The sequence below is a fragment of the Empidonax traillii genome, unplaced genomic scaffold, assembly GCF_003031625.1.
Source record: "Empidonax traillii isolate 1590-97213 ecotype Southwest subspecies unplaced genomic scaffold, ASM303162v1 scaffold177:size1754471, whole genome shotgun sequence".
Lineage (NCBI taxonomy): Eukaryota > Metazoa > Chordata > Aves > Passeriformes > Tyrannidae > Empidonax > Empidonax traillii.
The window spans coordinates 283,101-299,991 of NW_020955370.1; the positions used below are offsets into that span (position 1 = coordinate 283,101).

The window sequence follows — 16,891 nt, forward strand, 5'->3', positions numbered from 1 at the left end:
CCTTTCTCCTTCTTCCCAGAATTCCGGTGCCAGATCCGCCGGATAGTCCCATTAGGCCAACAGGGCTGGTGTTCCTTTCCTCAAGTGTACAGGAAAACATGTAAACATATGACAGTGTCAAAGCAAGGCAGGCTTTTATTTACCTGCTGGTTTTAAAAAGAGTTCTTTAAAAACTGACCGTTGTCTTCCTTGCCAGTTACGTGACCCATTAAATACTCGGCGTGTCCTCACCCACAGCTGGGTTATAGTGCACTCACCCGGGGCAGGGGGGACAAAGCATTGCACAAGGACGTGGTGGGGCATTCCCCTACAAGCTACTCAGGAGCCAACCTTGGACAGCACATAACGAAGACAGATGTCCGGATCGAGGAAGAGTGACAAAAAAAAAACCGTAAGGACTGTGAGAAACAGAAGCAGGAAGGGGTAGAACAGAGCTGGCTGGCTGCTAACGGAGCTTCGATCGGGTGGTGTTATCTCTCAGGGGTAGCTGCGGCCTCCACAAGATTCCCTAATCCTGTCAAAAAAAGGTACAACTGCCTTTGAGCATTCCCCTCATGTCAGGGCACGAGATCGCAGCATGCAGATTAATTTCAGGCTTATTTCTTCCTCCAGAATTGTACAAGCAGGGTAAGGTTTCACGTTTGGAAGCGTTTCTATCAACTAATCCATCACACAGCTGGAACAGAACGCCCACCCACCCTCACAATCAACACACAGGAGGAAGAACAGTGAAAACCCAGAATGCAAATGTTCTAGACAAGGTGCTAATTTTTAATATTTAAGGTATTCAGTTTAAAATTTGAACTGCAAACAATTTAAAAATGCACAGGGTTTTCAGAAGAACAGATCTGCATTTTTACAGGTTTTTTTCTAACCCCGGGTCTGCAGTAGGGTTTGTTCTCTCCTGCTGCTTGTTCCCTGCCTGGAGTCACACTGGCTGCTGAAACGGGATTTGACAATGTCGTAACAAACAAATTGTGAAAATCTCCAGGGCAAAAAAAGCAGTCAGTACAGTTCTCCCCAACGTTTAATGATGCTCTGTACTTGTAAATCAATTGTATTCAGTTATGAGCAACTCCTGAGAACCAGAGAGCAGTACAGGAGCACACAGCACTTCAGGCAGTGCCCTACACTGGGAATTTGGGCATAATGCTGGGAATATGGAATTCCGCAGCTAAATTACTGCTGCACACCACCTTTAGCAGGCCACACAGTAAGCCACCACAGCACTTGCATCCATGCCAAACCTGCAGCATCCAACAGCTCAGGAATTAGCCAACACCCCACTGCAGGCAGGCAGCCAGTCCAGCAACCAAGCCGCAAGGAATTTGATTAAGAATTTTGGCAAGCCTTGGCTACACGAGAAAAATGCTTCATTCAGCAGAGAATGTCTAAGTTCCTCCCTGAAGCATAGCCCCAGATTCCCAGTGTCCCACTGTTTCTTAACCTGGCAAGTCCAGAGAATGCTTTCCTCAGCAACTTTACCCTTAAGCATATCTATTCTTGGTTCTGCAATATTAATGATCCCTCCTTGCAGACTGACTGAAATTTGCTTGTTATTTATTTATTTATTTGAAATATAAACACAGACATTTGGAATTTTGGATGAGTTTTGCCTTTAACAGATAAAACAGTGGATCAAATTGAAATAATCAAAGCAACAATAAGAAAAACCATACAACTACTTGAAGGTTTTCTGTTTGAACAAGGCATGGAAACCTGAGTCGTGCCTGACCATTCCTCATCTTGAACTGTTCACTGTTCATTTCTGAAGAACACAGTTAAAACGTTCCAACTCTCAGACCATTAAGCAAAAATAAAATCAAATCCTTACCCTCTATTAAAACAGACAACTAGGAAAAGAAATAAACTGTTTATTAAATAAAACCCCCAGTTTTAAAAAATATTAAGAATATTAGGTTTTCCATTTGAAGCAATTAAAATAACTCATGGAGGGAATATATCACCACTGGCCAACTGCTTTATGTCCTGTAAGGAATCCCTTGCTCCCCATCCCTCTGTCTTGAGGAATCACCTATCTGAAGTCTGCCAGCTCTGCCTCGTATTGTCCTGTGCTTGTTTAAAAACAACAGATGCCATCGGGTCACCTGGAGGAGCTGCGCTCTTTGCTCACGCAGTCATCCTGGGAGGTTGTGTCCCCGTTCCCCATCATGCCGCACGTCCTCCGCTTTTTCCTCCGGTGCATCATCCCCTCTGTCTCGGAGCCAGAGTCACACTGAAGAGTGGAAAGATGAAACCAGAATTCAGAGGAACCTCCCGAGCTGTTTGTGCTGTGGAATTCACCCCCAGAGCTGCCTCGGCAACCCCGAATAACCCAGGTTCAAAGAACGTGCTGTTTGAGGTTGGACAACACAATGTGAATGTGTTCCTTTTGGATCCTTGAAGGATCTCATCTTCCAAGAGCAGACTCAGTGACTCCTGATGGATTTACGTGCCTAGAAGAGTCCCCTGTCATAACTGATCTCTTTTGGATCTTGTTCCTCCTCCCCATTTTTAGAACATTCACTTTGCAGCCGTTTTTTACAAAGCATGGCTTAGCTAAATGAGTGACAGATTCATATATAATATAGACACAGATCAAACAAACCAAATCCATTTAGCAATGCAGAGAGGCTTCAGCAAACAGAACCTGCTAAGACCACAGGCTCCTCCACCATGTGGATTTGCTTAGCTGCTTTCCATTAATTTCTTCCACAAGACAGGAAAATTAGGATTAGGACACATGATCAGTTATGGAAAAAGCAATATAACTTCAGAATATGGATCACTTATTGCAGTAAAAAGCATTACCTCTGAATCAGAGTCTGAGGAGCTGGAACTTGAGGAACTGGAAGAATCGCTTGAACTGTCAGAAGCAATACCAGTAGATTCCTGCAGGTCAACTGAATCAGCCAAGGCTGCCAAGTCAGGATGTTCCTGCTTCAGGATCCTAAACACAGTTCAAATTTCATGGTTAGTCTTCAAACTGTAACACTGAGTGTAAATGGGTATTTTTAGGTTTTGTTTTAAACAAAGAACATGAAAGGAAAGCTACTAAACCTCTCACCTGTACCATTTCCGTGACAGTTTGGGTCTCCCTCTCACTGTCTTGTGCCACACCACGGGGAAGTTGGTACAGCTGGCAAAGTTTTGTGTGATGGCAATAGTCGTGTCAAGGTTTAGAACGACGTGCCACCAGCCACCTGAAACACAACACCAATGACCACTGCTGGCTACGTGGCAGACAGCAAGTTCAACAACACTTTTCCCACAGTGCAGGTGGAAACTGGACATTATTTCCCCCCACCCAGAAGAGTTTGCCACCACATCATCTTTCCCCAGGCTAATTTCAGCTCTCACTCCAGTGCTTGACAGGTTTTGTTACAGAAGGCTGCTCCACACTCTGACCAAATTACCCAGCCCACAAAAAGATCTGACTTGACAGCAACACACTGGCTACTGATGGTTTATTTAACAGCAACAGAGGCCCTTTCTGTCCAGCTGGAGAGCACTTTCCACGCTGATTTTGTAAGGTTCTTATGACTACAGACTAACCTTTCATTTAAAAATAGATGCAAAATCGTTTCCCCACACAGGATAAAAATAGACAGTGAAGTTCTTACAACCCACTTCAAGCCTCATAAAAGACTAAGGTGAACAGTTTAATGGAACCCGACAGCTACAAACTCTTAACAGAAGGTACACTGAGGAGTCACTAATAAGTGCCAAGACAATCACAAGGCACTCTTCACACATGAAGTCAGCTGTATGTTAGAGACAAGCAGTGTGGACACGAGCTATGGGCTGTGCTGCACTAAAATGATGCAAGACTCAGAGGTCAGAATTTGGCACTGAACTCACAAGTTCATCCACCACCACCTCACTCCCCAGTTACAAGAGGCACACAGTGTGCAGCCACTCAAAGAGAAGGGCATCTTTAGCAGAGCTTTCTTTAGCTTTTGATTTCAAATGGAAGATGAAACATAACCACAGAGAGGTGGGTGGAAGGTGTCAGTGCCTTTAAGTAGTTCATTTCCCACAGCTAAGAAAAACTCATATGCAGTCAAACTAACCAGGCTACAAAATTCAGTCATGTATGAATTCAAACATTTTTGTCTAACAGTTACTCGTACTCAAATACCTTTATTTTATGCCCAGACAGTTTCCTGTTACTGCAATTTAGTCCAGGATCACATTCTTGTGATGCTGCCACTCAAGCCCCACTTGTTTTGTCATCATGTGGTACAGATGACAAAAGGCAACAATACAGGCCATAAATGTTTTAGGATATCCAGAAAATAACTGGATAGTCTCAAAACAATCATTGCACTATGTATCCCTTCTAAAAGAGCTCAAGACAGTTTACTTGTAAGAGATAGGGTGTGTAAGGAAGCTGAAATACTCTCTTCACCTCTATAACATATAAATATATTAAAAATATGGCTTTTCTCTCCCAGATTTCCCTGCTGGAGAGATTTGAACATACCTGGCACAAAGACTGTCTCTCCTGGTTTCTGTAAGACTTCCAGGGGTTTGAATTCGGGGGGCCAGGTGGGAAGCTGTGTCCGAGGATAGATGACGTTGAACCAAGTGATTGCCTCATCCTGCTGGTTCCCTCCCTCTTCTCGAGTCACTTTGATCAGCTCTCTGGGAGTGCTGGTTGGGAACAGGCACCAACGCTTATGTCCCTGCACTAAGGCATTCCATGCACTCGTTCCCAAGGGATCGATGTGAATTCCTGTTCCAGATCGAGGTGGGCCCATCACAAACCATCTGCATGGGAATGAAAAAAAAAAAGTCCTTTAGTCACAGAGCCAGCAAGTAGCTCCCTTCCTTCACATTAGACAGAGAATATTCAGTTAGAAATCAAAAACAGTTACAATTCTTTCATTTACATTGCTGATTTTGTTAGATTCACACTACAGCAAAAACGTACCACAGGAGTTTAACCTAAAAGCCAACCTGAATGACTGCAGGATAAGAAAGGGAAGACAACTTTTTATATTTTATAGCTGTATTTGTTTTAAGCAGTTCTTCAGTAAAACATATAGTGATTTCAAGGTTTATGAATGCTGCTAGGTCACAACAGCCTGTGTTAGGATCTAGGCAGGGGGATTCTCCCACAGTTTTCTAAAATTTGCTGCTCAAGCAGATCCAGAACTGCAGAACAATGAGGAACAAACAAAAGGCAACACAAGGAGCAGAGCAAGTTACGCAACCCTGGCCTCTTTCTGCGCCTTCTGCTCACAACAGGCTTTTCATTCCAACATTTAACTACATGGAGCTTGTTCTCCAGTGATCATTCAGGCTTTGAGGTGTATATTCCCATTCCCCACTTTTAAGGTTTATTTCTCCCAACAGAGAACTTTATCTACTCTGTGAGTTCAACTGCAGCAGCACCTTCAACTGCTCATTTCCTCTTAACAGAGCAGTAAGATCTACTCCAGAAAAAGCCGCGTGAGATGACTTAATACCAGGCAACAGCACGAAAAAATGCTTGATTGGTAGCAGGGAGCACAGAAATTGGAGCAACAAGAGCCCTCCATGGTGTGGCTGACAGGCAGGTGATGCCCAGTAACAGGAGTGCAGAGTTCAAAAAATATTGGAATTCAGCAAGTTCTCCATCTCCCCTTTCCAGCGCAGCAGGTGTAAATCAAGCTGGTCTTCAAGTATCATTTGCCAGCACCAATTGTAGGACTGTGAGTTTGACTATCAAGCTGCTTTCTTCCTTCTTCTTCACAATGCAGCTGTAAATGAGCAGGTGTTCATAATTTCTATTGTCAGTTCACTCTTGAGATTCATATTAGCCTTGGAAAGCTGGTTAAATCACAAGCAGAACAGTCAAGGCTTTCACTAAGAAGACAGAAGACATTAAACTCGTGGAGATCTGACTGGCACAGTCAGAAATGCACTGTTCAATACCATTTTTCTGACAATAACCTGAATTTATACATGCAGGTTTTAAAACCCTTACTTAGCAACACTGCCATTTACCAGCATCTTCCTCCAGGCAATTAACTTACAAAGAACAAAACCCAATTTGCCACAAGACATCAAATTTGCCGTTAAAATCTTCTCAACTCCTAAATTCAATTGGAAAGCAAACCCCAAGCCCCCTCCCCAAACTAAAAGAGCTGCTTCAGCAAATGGCTTCCAAAAATTACTGTCTTTACCTCAGAGAGGAACAACCCCAATAAAAATGCTCTGAACAGCACCAACTCTTACTTTAAGGTCTAGACACTGTCACACACCTCTCGATCCAGAGGCCAACTTATACAGGTCATATCCTCATCCTATGATTTGCACCATTTCCTGTCAAATTTTCAATTATGCTCTGAAAGTCCTGGACACTCTTCATCCTTTTCTGTACCCAGATGAACCCTCTAATTGCAGGAGGCATCAGTGAGCTCTCGTGCACCACTCATCTCTCAAAAAAACCCATTAACAGCCTGAAACAAACCCATATTTTCCTGAACAAAGTACAAGAAATGTGAACACCAAGATCACAAAGAGGCTCAGCCTGTGCTTGTAGGTGGGGACAGTGTGGGGGAGAGAGACACCAATATAAGTGAGTCACAACCAGATTATCTTGTTTACCTGTAACTTGGATAAATTATTCCCAGTTCTGTGTGTCCAGCTTCTACTACAGACTACACCTGCTGTGCTTTTGTGTTCGATCACAGTTGTGTGTTCTTAGAAGAGCACTATAAAAAGCATCTGCTACAACACTGTAAAAACACCCACTTCAGTGATCTTAAATGGAATTAAGTTCCTGCTTCACTCCTGCAAAAGCACAACTGGACTACAGACATGTAAGGGAGTGCAGAGGGAAGTATCTTTATTCATGACTTGTTCTATTTTATTTAAATAAACCACATCACAGCCTCGTGTCACTCAGAGGGCAAAAGGCATTGTCTGACAATTATATTGTCGCTGTAAAGACTTTAATTACTTGGGAGGGTTCAGCTCATGCTCATACTGCTATGAACTGTTGCATTAACATAGAGAGAAATGGCTTTTATATCTAACAACCATAATACAAGGTTGTTGCATTTGAATTCATGAACAAAGAGTCCTTTCAATCCTTTTCCAATCTGAAGAAAAAACAAGAGTTGAAAAGATAACGTAAATGTAAAATATTGTTCTCTCAAAATCATCTGAAGGAGAGCTAAGAACCAGTTTCCATAGTAGATCCTAATTTAGCTTAAGATCTTTACCTTAAAAGGACTGACTCGTAATTAAACAAAATTCCACACTGTACATAAGCCACTGGTGCAAAACCCAGGAGCCACTCTAGAGGTGCTTAAAATTTGAGAGCCAGAAGGCACACAGAGCAAGAAAACAATCTTCATATCTGTCAGTAACTATGTAAATTTTAAAATGATGCAAACTGACTTAACAGGAAGAGAAAAAAAAAAAAAGGAAAAAACACCATAAACTTGTAGCAGCTCTGGTGGGAGAAGGAGAATTTGTTACAAACAAATCTCTCCCTCTGGATTACAGATGTACACTCATTTTAAGAGACATCATAAAGCTGTTTCGGGGGTTTTTTTTGGGTTTTTTTTGAAATGTGAAACAATCACAGCTATTTGGGAATAGCCAAGGAGATGAGAAATACCCCTTTTGTCTTGCTGTCCCTGCACCGTACCTGTAAGGTGGCCGCCGTTTCTCTCCTGCGTACTGAAAGAGATCATCCGTGAAGAATTTGGGTACTTTGTAGTCCTCCAGGAGTTTCCTGCGCTTGGGGTGCTCCCCATAACTGCTGTCAAAGATGTACAGGGGGCTGTCATCCCGTGTGGTTTCCATGTACTCTATGTAGTACTTCATCTTCATCTTCACAGAGTAACCGTCATTGTCCTCCCCACACTTGAACTTCTGGTTCCTGTACTTGCGTTTCAGCCTCTCCAGCGTCCACTTCTCCTGGGCAGACCAGCCCACCTGGGCGTTCAGCAACACCACGGGCTTGTACGGCTTTTCATAGCGCTCGACGAACTCCTCCACCGTCAGCTGGAGCGCGTCTGCCCTCTCCACGTTATCCTGGGAGACCGGGGAGGGAAGCAGCACAGATATGAGGACAGGCTGACGTCCTAGGGCCGAGCTTCCCAGTGGGGGAGCCTCACACACCGCCAAGGCGTGTTATTTTAAGCTCCCCGAGGCTGCAGCCCTGCTCCTCCTGGCCCGTTCCCCGCACTGGCAGCCCGAAGCCTTTGGCTCTGCTCGCCACCGAGGCCGCGCCGCCCTCTCGGCTGACACATCCCCTGCCGCATTCCACCCCCTGGGGACTACGGGGAGGGCTCCCGGGAATTACACGGGTGCCGGTCCCACCCCGTACCCCTCGCCACGTGGAGGGAGGAAAAAACGTGGGTGCTGCTCGTCCTCCCCCTGCCCGCACCTCTCCCTCTCAGCGGAGAGCCCCGCCAGCTCTGGGGCAACCCCGGCCTCGGGAAAGGGCCCCTTCCCTTTAGGCTCCCCCTTCCGGCATCCATAATCTTTTCATCTCCCCTCTGACCCTCGATCCTCTCAGGCCACCCCAGTCCCCCTCAGGAGGGTCCCTTCCCCTCCCCGTTCCCTTAGGACCTCCCTATCCCCCTCAGGACTCCCCCAATCCCCTCACTCGTGCCCTCAGGACCCCCCTAGTCCTACCCCATTCCCCATTCTCCCCCATTCCCCCCGCTCTCCCTCTCCTCAGACCTTGCAAGCAGCGGGGTTCAGGGGGAAGGTCTCGCAGTAGTTGTGGCGAGTCCAGTCCAGCGAGTCCTTCAGCTCCGGGCGGGCGCTGCGCTTCGCCTCGCGGATCCGCTTCTTGCTCTTGTGGTTCATGACGGCGGCGGCGCTGGGGGCCGTCACCGCCCGCCGTCACCTTCCCCGGATCCGGATCCCGATCCCAGCCCCGTTCCCAGCCCCGCTCCGGCCGCACCTTCCAGAAATTTCAGCCGGTGCCGCCGCTGTGGCCGCGGCCCCGCCCCCGCCGCGCTCCCATTGGCTGGTTGGGCCGCGGTTTCCGCCACGCCCTGACGCTGATTGGCTGGGACCGGGGAAGAGGCGCCCCCGCGCCGCCATGTTGAGGAAGGGCAGCGCGGAGGGAGCGCGGGCGCCCTTGGCAGCCCCAGGGATCCTCCCCGCAGCCGCCGCCGCCGCTCGCCTTCCCTCGGCGGCCCCGCGCTTGCTGCTCTGCTGACAGCAGCGAGCCGGCCTCGCATCACCCGGCGTCCTCCGCTCTCCCGGCCCGCGGCGGTGCCGGCAGCGCCCCGGCGGGGCGGGCGAGCGGGCGCGGCCCCGTGTCACCACGGCGGCCAGGACAGGCGCCGCCATCGGCACGCGCGGCGGTGCTCCGCGTGACGCCACTGCGGCAGGAGGCCCCGATTGGCTGGCGCGGCCCGGCGCCCACACGTGGCCGCCCGCCATTGGTCCCATGGAGGAGCCGCGGCGGCGCGCGCGGCGGTTCCGCTTCGAGGAGGGCCCGGCGGCGCTGGCCGTGCGCGTGCCCGAGGTACGGGGACCCCCGGGGCACACCGGGACACACTGGGGACAGCCGGGACATCGGGGATACCCGGGCACCAGGGATCCCCGGCACACCGGCCCAGCGCCCCCCCCATGTATTGCAGGTGCCGGACTCGCAGTACGGGCTGTACGCGTGGCCCAGCGCCGTGGTCCTGGCGCAGTACGTGTGGTCGCACCGGCGGAGCCTGCTCGGCAGGCGAGTTCTGGAGGTACGGCCCTGCCCGCACCCCCGACACCCCCGCGGGTGCCCGCGGGCCCGACCCCACGAACGTGCTGTGGTTGCAGATCGGAGCCGGGGTGAGCCTGCCGGGCGTGGTGGCCGCCCGGTGCGGCGCGCAGGTGACGCTGTCGGACAGCGAGGAGCTGCCCCGCTGCCTGCAGAGCTGCCGCCGCACCTGCCTCACGAACCGCCTGGCACACGTGCCCGTCGTCGGGCTCACCTGGGGCCGGGTGTCGCCGGAGCTCCTCTCCCTTGCTCCTCTAGACGTTATTTTAGGCTCAGATGTCTTTTTTGACCCCAAAGGTATGTTAATGCTCTCTCAGGTATCTTTGGTTTGTGACAAGCGGTGGGGAGCTGGTGGCCAAGTAGTGGTGGGAACACCGTGGAGGGATCAGGTGACACTGTGCTACTGACCTTGTTATTCCAGTTCTGAGCTGTCAGGAATACAACCGAGGGGGAACAGAAAATGGAGTAATAACTGAAGTGCTTCAGGCCCCGTTTCTCAGTTCTCCCATACAGATGTAATCTGCTTGTTTAGATTTTTACTTCCCATTTCACAGAACCAGGGAGATTTCTCTATACCTGGAATCCAGAGACTAACCCAGACTGCTTTCTCTCAAAACTGCACAGATTTTGAAGATATTTTAACTACAATTTACTTCTTGCTGGAGAAGAATCCACATGCTCAGTTCTGGACTACTTATCAAGTCCGAAGGTAAAATCTTTTCCATATTTAGGACTCAAACCTTAATTCCTGTCTCAGCTTTTGATGAGTGTTAACTTCTCAGAGGCACCTCTGCTCTCAGAAAAGCTCCTTATTGTGCATCAGGCTGCTATTAGCCCAGTAAATCCTGGGGGTATCAGGCAAAAGCAGCCAAACCTGCAGGTAATGCAAGAAGCCTCAATTTGCTGTTGCCTAGAAAACCCTTACAAACCCATCTGTGCTGTACTGAAGTTTGGTGACAGCCTGTTAAGACACTGCGGCAGTTGTAACCTTGGGTTACATTTTCACATGCTGTCTCTCCTCCCCTCAGTGCTGACTGGTCTATCGAGGCTCTGCTCTGCAAATGGAACCTGAGGAGCACCAACGTTCCCCTGCACTCCTTCGGTGCAGACAAGGAGCACTTGGCCAGCTCATCTCTCCCAGGAAGGCACACAATCGAAATGATGATCATCTCACTGGCACAGTCAGAGGGCACTTCAGTTTATTCCACTTTAGGTTCCAGTACAAGGTGATACTCAGCTGTTCTGATCTGCGGAAAACAGTCCTGTTTACAGCAAACCTCGTGTATATTTCTGGGAAGCAGTTAATTCTTAAAACATGCATTGTAAAAATAAAGCTGTTTGTTTTTTTCCAGCTATGGCTTATGAGAAATTTTTGCTCCTCCCCAAAGCCCATGAAATAGTTCAGAGACTGAATTCCATCAAGTCAAGCCACTACAACAACACAGCTTAACCTGGAAATCCACAAGATCCAACCTAAATCCCCAACTTCAGCAATGGAAAGGTAACTGCACATAAAAAACAGCCCCATAAGATCAGTTTCCCAGGACTGAGAATCCTTCCCAAAGATCCATGTACAAAAACCAGCCCCTTTGTTTGTAAATGAGTGTGTGCAGACTGTGCTAACCTGGAACATACGAACTCCCCAGTTTGTAGAAAAGTACTTTTAATCCTCAACAAAGCCATACTGCCAGCGTTCAGATGTTTCCATTCCCATTTAACATACATGCATAAAATTAACAAGGCATTACAATGACCCTGGACACAGGATGATTGAAGTTACAAATCATTTGGTACCAAATCAAGAAAAATCATCACTGTAAGATCAGCCCCCGTCAAGCAGCAGCCTGGGCAAGCACACAGCAATGCAATTAGTACTGCTCAGTGTGGACCTTCCACAACACCCCAGGACCTGGCTGGGCCAGTGTTCACAGCCTGGTGTGCAACACTTGCCACACAGCATTGGGTTAGTCACAATACTAATTAAAGTCTGCCCACAGTAATTCAAAAGCAACCCCAGTGGATAAAATTTATAAGAAGTAGAATGCATTCAGTTACTATATAGAAGTTAAACATAGACAGTATAATTGCAGAAATCTTTTCAAGCTAAAAATAAGCTGACCCAAGACATTAAGTTGAGAAAAGTTAACACAGAAAAATGTTTAATATTAACTACAGAGACAGTGGGTATAGTACAGAATGTCTTAAGCAAAAAAGATACACCAATCAGTACTTACAAAGGAATGAACCATTTCTTTTCTTAACATTACATTTCTCATATGTAAGTTCGTATATGTAGGTTGGTAAGTTTTACCATTCTGGAAATAATAAGGTGTGTAAATCATCAGCTAGATGTGCTCACTGTATGCTCCATATTTTTTACGCAAGGCCCGGGTGACTGGAAGTGCAGTTGTCAGGCATTTTAATTAACTGGACAGCCATTTGTTTCTGCACGACAAGGCATCGTTACACAGGAGCAATCAGGAGACAACAGGAAACAGCCAAGCACTCTGCACTGCAACACGCCACCTTAACAGCTAACCAGCATTACTCAACTGCTACACAACTGCGCCTAGTGCACAAAAATACATAAGAGAAGAGATTAGAATTGAGTCTGATAAAACAATCCTTTCAAATATCAACTGTCACCTGAAAAGATTTCTACCAATTTTGAATTTGAAGATACTATCTTAATGCAAAGTTGTTTTTTTTCTTTAAAAAAAAAAAAGCATTTACAGTAAGTTTCAAATTGAAGTTCTGTAGAACTTTATTTAAGGAATGAAAACAAAATTGAGAATACTTTCTGACAGTTAGCTACTCGGTATATAATGGCTGCATGATTCCTCAGTATGAAACTGGAGGCAGCAAGTTACCATCAGTTTTAGTTTCCAATAGAAGTCAGCACTATATAAACAGAAATGAAGTTTTACCTCAAATATCCAAGCCAATAATGAAATCGGTAGTCGTTCACTTCACTAAATTACAAGAAATTTGAATAACAGCAACAAAATGGCACATAAAAATGTAAAATCTGCCACTTGAGGCGCAACTTAAACAAGTAAAAAGTAGACAAAATGTTACAAAATAACCTTTTCAACAGCTGGTTGCTCGGCCAGGGTCTCTCCAGTGGGCTGAAGACTCAAGCGATCTTTTCCCCCCAAAGGCGTCCTTTATGTGGGTTCTCATTTAGCTGAAGCATCTAGGTTTGAAGAAAAAAAAGTTCAGCCAGGTCTCTACCTTGTCTGTTTTGGGTGTGGATGACTTCAGGGATACTTCTAGTAGTGTTTCAACTGGCTTTGCCTAAGTTAATTAAGTTTTAGGAATTTCCACAGTGTTCCACCTCCCCCCCTTGTGTCGCTTTACTTCAGAGGCCAAATGTAAGGTTCTGTCAGAGTATTTAGTTACAAAGGAGAACAAGCAGCAGGCTGTAGATCAAGCCACCATTAACTTCAATTCAGCCTGTTCAACAATCGATTATTAAAAGTTATATAAAAGTTAACAAAGCTATTACTTCTTCATAAAGACTTAACTAAACTCTAGATAGCATTCAAAACAGAAAACGTGACTAATTTTGCTACAATTATCTAACTCCAGAGCTAGCTTAGGCCCTTTCCTTTTAAAAAACAGGACCAAACAGTTTGAAGGGTTAAAGACACACTATCCTTTCCCCACCCGGTGTATCCTTAGATGCCTCTTCCAAGATGTCGACTTGAGGAAAAACTAGTTTCCGTGGTTTTCTCGTTGCCAAGGAATTTGCCCCTTTTCTAGGACACTTATTACCTCCAGTCAGTACAACGGCCACTGAACCGATCTTCCGTTCTAAAAGGATAGTGTATCTTTAACAGTGTAAGACAAACCTGCTCCAACACACGCCCACAGAAACTGGTCCCTGGAGGATCAGCCAAATCAGTTAAAATCTGCAATACTGGCCAATATTCTTTTAGCAAACAGGAGACCGCAGCTTTAAAGGGGAAAATGCAGATGTTGGATAAATACAGTAAGAAATAGTCATTTTCATCATAGGTTGCGTCTCATACAATATTTTAATAAAACCAAGGCATTAATCTTGCAATAAAACATTTTCTCTGTAAAAAAAAAAAAAAATGTCCGTAGAAAACCCTTCAGTAATAATTTCCCTATACCAATAACCAAAAAGCACTGCTCAAGAAAAAAAAAAACAAAAACCAAAGCCAACAACTAACAGTGTGCCCCGTTAGGATTCACTTGGTTCAGGCTATTAATGCTCTAAGAACTACCCAACACCCCACCTAAGTGCTCTAATAAAGTAACATGCAACATGTGCTGATCCCGAGGTACATTACCATGTTCCTAAGAGGATACAGCTCCTTCTTCTTCCGGGGACTTGGGAGGGCTCTTAGACCTGGATCTAGAGTTGGATTCCCTCTTTGAAGCAGGGGGAGGGCTTCTAGATCTGGACCGGGATCTTGACCTGGACCGGGATCTGGAGACAGACGAGGACTTTGACTTGGATCTCCTGGCAGACCTGGACTTAGAGGTGGAGCGAGACCGAGAGCGTGTGCGAGACCGGGATTTGGATCGGCTGTAGCGGGACCGACTGCGGGATCTAGAGCGGCTCCTGCTTCTAGATCGGCTGCGACGGCGTCTTCTAGGGCTAAAACATACCAAGAAGGGGAAGGAAAAAAAAAAAAAAAAAAAAAAAAAGGCACGTTAAAAGTTGCTCACGGGCGGCGCAGATTCCAGCGAGTGCTGCGGGACAGGGAGGGAGGGACAGGACGCACGTGGGCAAGAAAATGAGGGTTACGAGGGCGCCATTGTTCAGAGCGAGTGGCCGGGGGCTAAATCTACTACAGGGCAAAACCCTTCCACTCCCAAGGGGTTTACACGTGCTTTTGCTACTAAACCCCTACTCCCCCCGCGAAACTCACCGGGAAAAGGATACAGAATCACAGAACCGGTGAGGTTGGCAGGGACTACAGTGGGTCATCTGGTCTTCACTCCCCGCTTAAGCAGGGTCATCCCGGAGCACACGATTATGTCATGTAGTCGGCTGCCCAAGTATCCCCAATACCGGAGACTCCACCACTTCTCTAAGCAACCAATACACAATCCCGCTACGCCCGCCAATCTACTGCCCTAAGTTCATTGCTCACCTGCGGCTGCGGCGGCCGTAGCCGCTGCTGCTGTACCGGCGGGGCGGCGGCCCGCGGCGGCTGTGGTGCGAGTCGGGCGGGCGGCCGTAGCGGGCCATCTGCACGCGGAGCTCCCGCCCGTCCAGCACCGCCCCGTCCATCGCGTCCATCGCGTCCTCCGCGTCCCGCTTGTCGTGGAAGCGCACGAAGGCGAAGCCGCGGCTCTCCTTGGTGTAGCGGTCCCGCGGGATGTAGACGTCGCCCACCCGGCCGTACTTCTCGAAGACCCTCCGCAGGGTGTCCGGCGAGGTGCGGTAGGTCAGGTTGTCCACCTTGAGGGACGTCATGCCCTCCACGTCGGGCGGCGGGCGGCCGTAACTCATGGCGGGCTGGAGCCCCTGAGGGGCGGCGGCGGCCGGCGAGAATAAACCTGAGGGCGATGAGGGGGGTCAGCAGCCGGCGCGGCCCTGAGGGCGACGCGCCTCACGCCGCGGGGCGAGCGCCGAGGCGGCGGCGCGGCAGAGCCCAGAAACGAGGAGAAGCGCAGCGCATAGGGGAAAAGCCGCGGGGCCCGCAGGGTGCAGCACCCACCTCAGGGTCCGAGGGGCGGCCCGAGGCCGGAGAAAAGTGCCAGGAGCGGCCGCCCCGTCCCGTCCGGTCCCGCCGCGGCGAGGAAATGAGGGGGAACCGCCCGCGCGCGCGGCTTAACGCCACAAAATGGCGGGCAAGGCCCCGGAAGGGAAACGCGGAGCCCCCTCCCTCCCGCGGCACCGCCGCCCCGACCCCCGAACCCTTTTTCCCTCTTTTCCCCGGGGTGGTCCCGCTGGGAGCGCGAGGAATCCGCCCCTAAATTAATAATTTGCCCCTGCGTTGGAAAGCGGCCGTTAAAACGGCGCCGCCGTGACCCGGAAGAGCTCGGGGGGAGGCGGGGATTTTTTTTTTTTTTGAACAATGTGTGTTGAAAACCGCAAGAAAAACAATAATAAAAACAAAAGGAAATAACAGCGGGGCTGTGCGTATGTGTGTGGTGAGGGAGGTGGGAAATCGGCGCGGCGGGAAAAAAAAAAAAGCGATGGTGAAGGGAGTCGGTTGTGGCGCGGGCGGGAGGGGACGGTTTAAAATGGCGGACGGGGAGAGCTGTGGGTGCAGAGTTGTGAGGGGCGGTGGCGGGTCGGGGCTCGGCTCTGTGAGGGGAGCCGGGTCAGGGCGCTGGTCCCGGGTTCTGTGAGCGCCGTTCTCCCGGGATCACTGCTGTGGGAGCTCCATGCCCTTCCTGCTCCCGCTCTGCTGTGCTCCGGTAGCCGCCGTGAGGGACCAGGCGGGCCGCTGCGGGCTCTTCTTCACCTCCTGCCGGCAGCGGTGCCCGGGGAAGCCTCCTCGGTCCCTCCAGCTCTGGATGTGCCTCCATGGACACGCAGCTTATCGGTGCCTGGGGGAGCCCAGCGAGGAAATATCAAAATCCTCCTTACACCAGCCTGCTCTGCAAACTCGTGCTGTGGCAGCGTGTGGTGGAAATTGGAGCAAAGGAGGACACTTGCACACCCCTTGTATGAGGATGACAAGCAGGTTCCCAGCCTTTTGCCCAGGGAATTCTGTGAAAGCTCTTCCCCTGCCTCAAAAGTTCTTGCTGTGTCACTTCAGGCACCAAATAAAATGCCCAAACCCCTTATATAAACTGTAATACCTAGTTCTCATTACACAACAGTGTTAAAAGTTTCTAGCCGTCTGTTTCATGATACTATGTAAAAAAAAGAGTAAAGAAATAAGACGGTTTTCTGCTGATTTGTTCAGTCACAGTATCAATGTGAGAAACCAATTTCTGTATTAGGATTTAAAGTCTTAGTCTTACTGTAACTGTGTTTAATCTTTTTTTTGCAGTGAAAAAGTATAAAAGTAACCAGTGACACTGATACAGAACCAGAAGCAACTGTTTGTTTGCTGCTAAAATGACTTAAGAAATCAAATAAACTAGTTCTAGTTTCACATTTAGTATTACTTCATACTTGTCTCTTTTTTTCCTCCAGAGACTTCTGATTAAAAACTTTGTGATTCATCT

General features: G+C 48.4%; 3 protein-coding genes across 10 annotated transcripts; 1 reads left to right on the forward strand and 2 right to left on the reverse strand.

Annotated features, from left to right (window-relative positions):
- Positions 1-305: 305 nt before the first annotated feature.
- JMJD6 (jumonji domain containing 6, arginine demethylase and lysine hydroxylase) lies at positions 306-8,955 on the reverse strand. The gene is made up of 7 exons (XM_027886076.1): positions 8,692-8,955; positions 7,649-8,037; positions 4,487-4,773; positions 3,068-3,203; positions 2,812-2,950; positions 2,109-2,236; positions 306-514 (listed from the first exon to the last, which is right to left on the reverse strand). The coding sequence occupies exons 1-7, from the start codon at positions 8,818-8,820 to the stop codon at positions 478-480; spliced, it is 1,245 nt and encodes a 414-aa protein (XP_027741877.1). The 5' UTR covers positions 8,821-8,955; the 3' UTR covers positions 306-477.
- A 454-nt stretch (positions 8,956-9,409) lies between these two features.
- METTL23 (methyltransferase like 23) lies at positions 9,410-11,078 on the forward strand. Its single transcript, XM_027886082.1, has 5 exons — positions 9,410-9,490; positions 9,606-9,710; positions 9,787-10,024; positions 10,352-10,436; positions 10,756-11,078. Exons 1-5 carry the CDS (start codon positions 9,413-9,415, stop codon positions 10,955-10,957), a joined length of 708 nt encoding a protein of 235 aa, XP_027741883.1. The 5' UTR covers positions 9,410-9,412; the 3' UTR covers positions 10,958-11,078.
- A 295-nt stretch (positions 11,079-11,373) lies between these two features.
- SRSF2 (serine and arginine rich splicing factor 2) lies at positions 11,374-15,813 on the reverse strand. Of its 8 annotated transcripts, XR_003571491.1 has the most exons (6): positions 15,427-15,813; positions 14,857-15,265; positions 14,047-14,357; positions 13,582-13,685; positions 12,814-12,923; positions 11,374-12,296 (listed from the first exon to the last, which is right to left on the reverse strand). XR_003571491.1 is itself a non-coding variant. In XM_027886085.1 (4 exons), the coding sequence occupies exons 2-3, from the start codon at positions 15,216-15,218 to the stop codon at positions 14,054-14,056; spliced, it is 666 nt and encodes a 221-aa protein (XP_027741886.1). In that variant the 5' UTR covers positions 15,219-15,265; positions 15,427-15,813; the 3' UTR covers positions 11,374-13,685; positions 14,047-14,053. The 8 variants fall into 8 exon arrangements, 3 of the variants coding, with proteins under 3 accessions (XP_027741886.1, XP_027741887.1, XP_027741885.1); XR_003571489.1 differs by having other exon boundaries at positions 11,374-12,923; XR_003571490.1 differs by lacking the exon at positions 13,582-13,685 and having other exon boundaries at positions 15,427-15,809.
- Between the last annotated feature and the right edge of the window lie 1,078 nt (positions 15,814-16,891).

Excerpts from the sequence above, each read along its gene's own strand:
- JMJD6 (XM_027886076.1), bottom strand. The coding sequence starts at position 8,820 with ATGAACCACAAGAGCAAGAAGCGGATCCGCGAGGCGAAGCGCAGCGCC. Across the intron at positions 4,774-7,648 it reads AAACGGCGGCCACCTTACAG|ATGGTTTGTGATGGGCCCAC; the intron begins GTACGGTGCAGG and ends ATTCCCATGCAG. Across the intron at positions 2,237-2,811 it reads CCTCAGACTCTGATTCAGAG|TGTGACTCTGGCTCCGAGAC; the intron begins GTAATGCTTTTT and ends TCCACTCTTCAG.
- METTL23 (XM_027886082.1), top strand. The coding sequence starts at position 9,413 with ATGGAGGAGCCGCGGCGGCGCGCGCGGCGGTTCCGCTTCGAGGAGGGC. Across the intron at positions 9,491-9,605 it reads TGGCCGTGCGCGTGCCCGAG|GTGCCGGACTCGCAGTACGG; the intron begins GTACGGGGACCC and ends CATGTATTGCAG. Across the intron at positions 9,711-9,786 it reads TCGGCAGGCGAGTTCTGGAG|ATCGGAGCCGGGGTGAGCCT; the intron begins GTACGGCCCTGC and ends CTGTGGTTGCAG.
- SRSF2 (XM_027886085.1), bottom strand. The coding sequence starts at position 15,218 with ATGAGTTACGGCCGCCCGCCGCCCGACGTGGAGGGCATGACGTCCCTC. Across the intron at positions 14,358-14,856 it reads TACGGCCGCCGCAGCCGCAG|CCCTAGAAGACGCCGTCGCA; the intron begins GTGAGCAATGAA and ends GGTATGTTTTAG.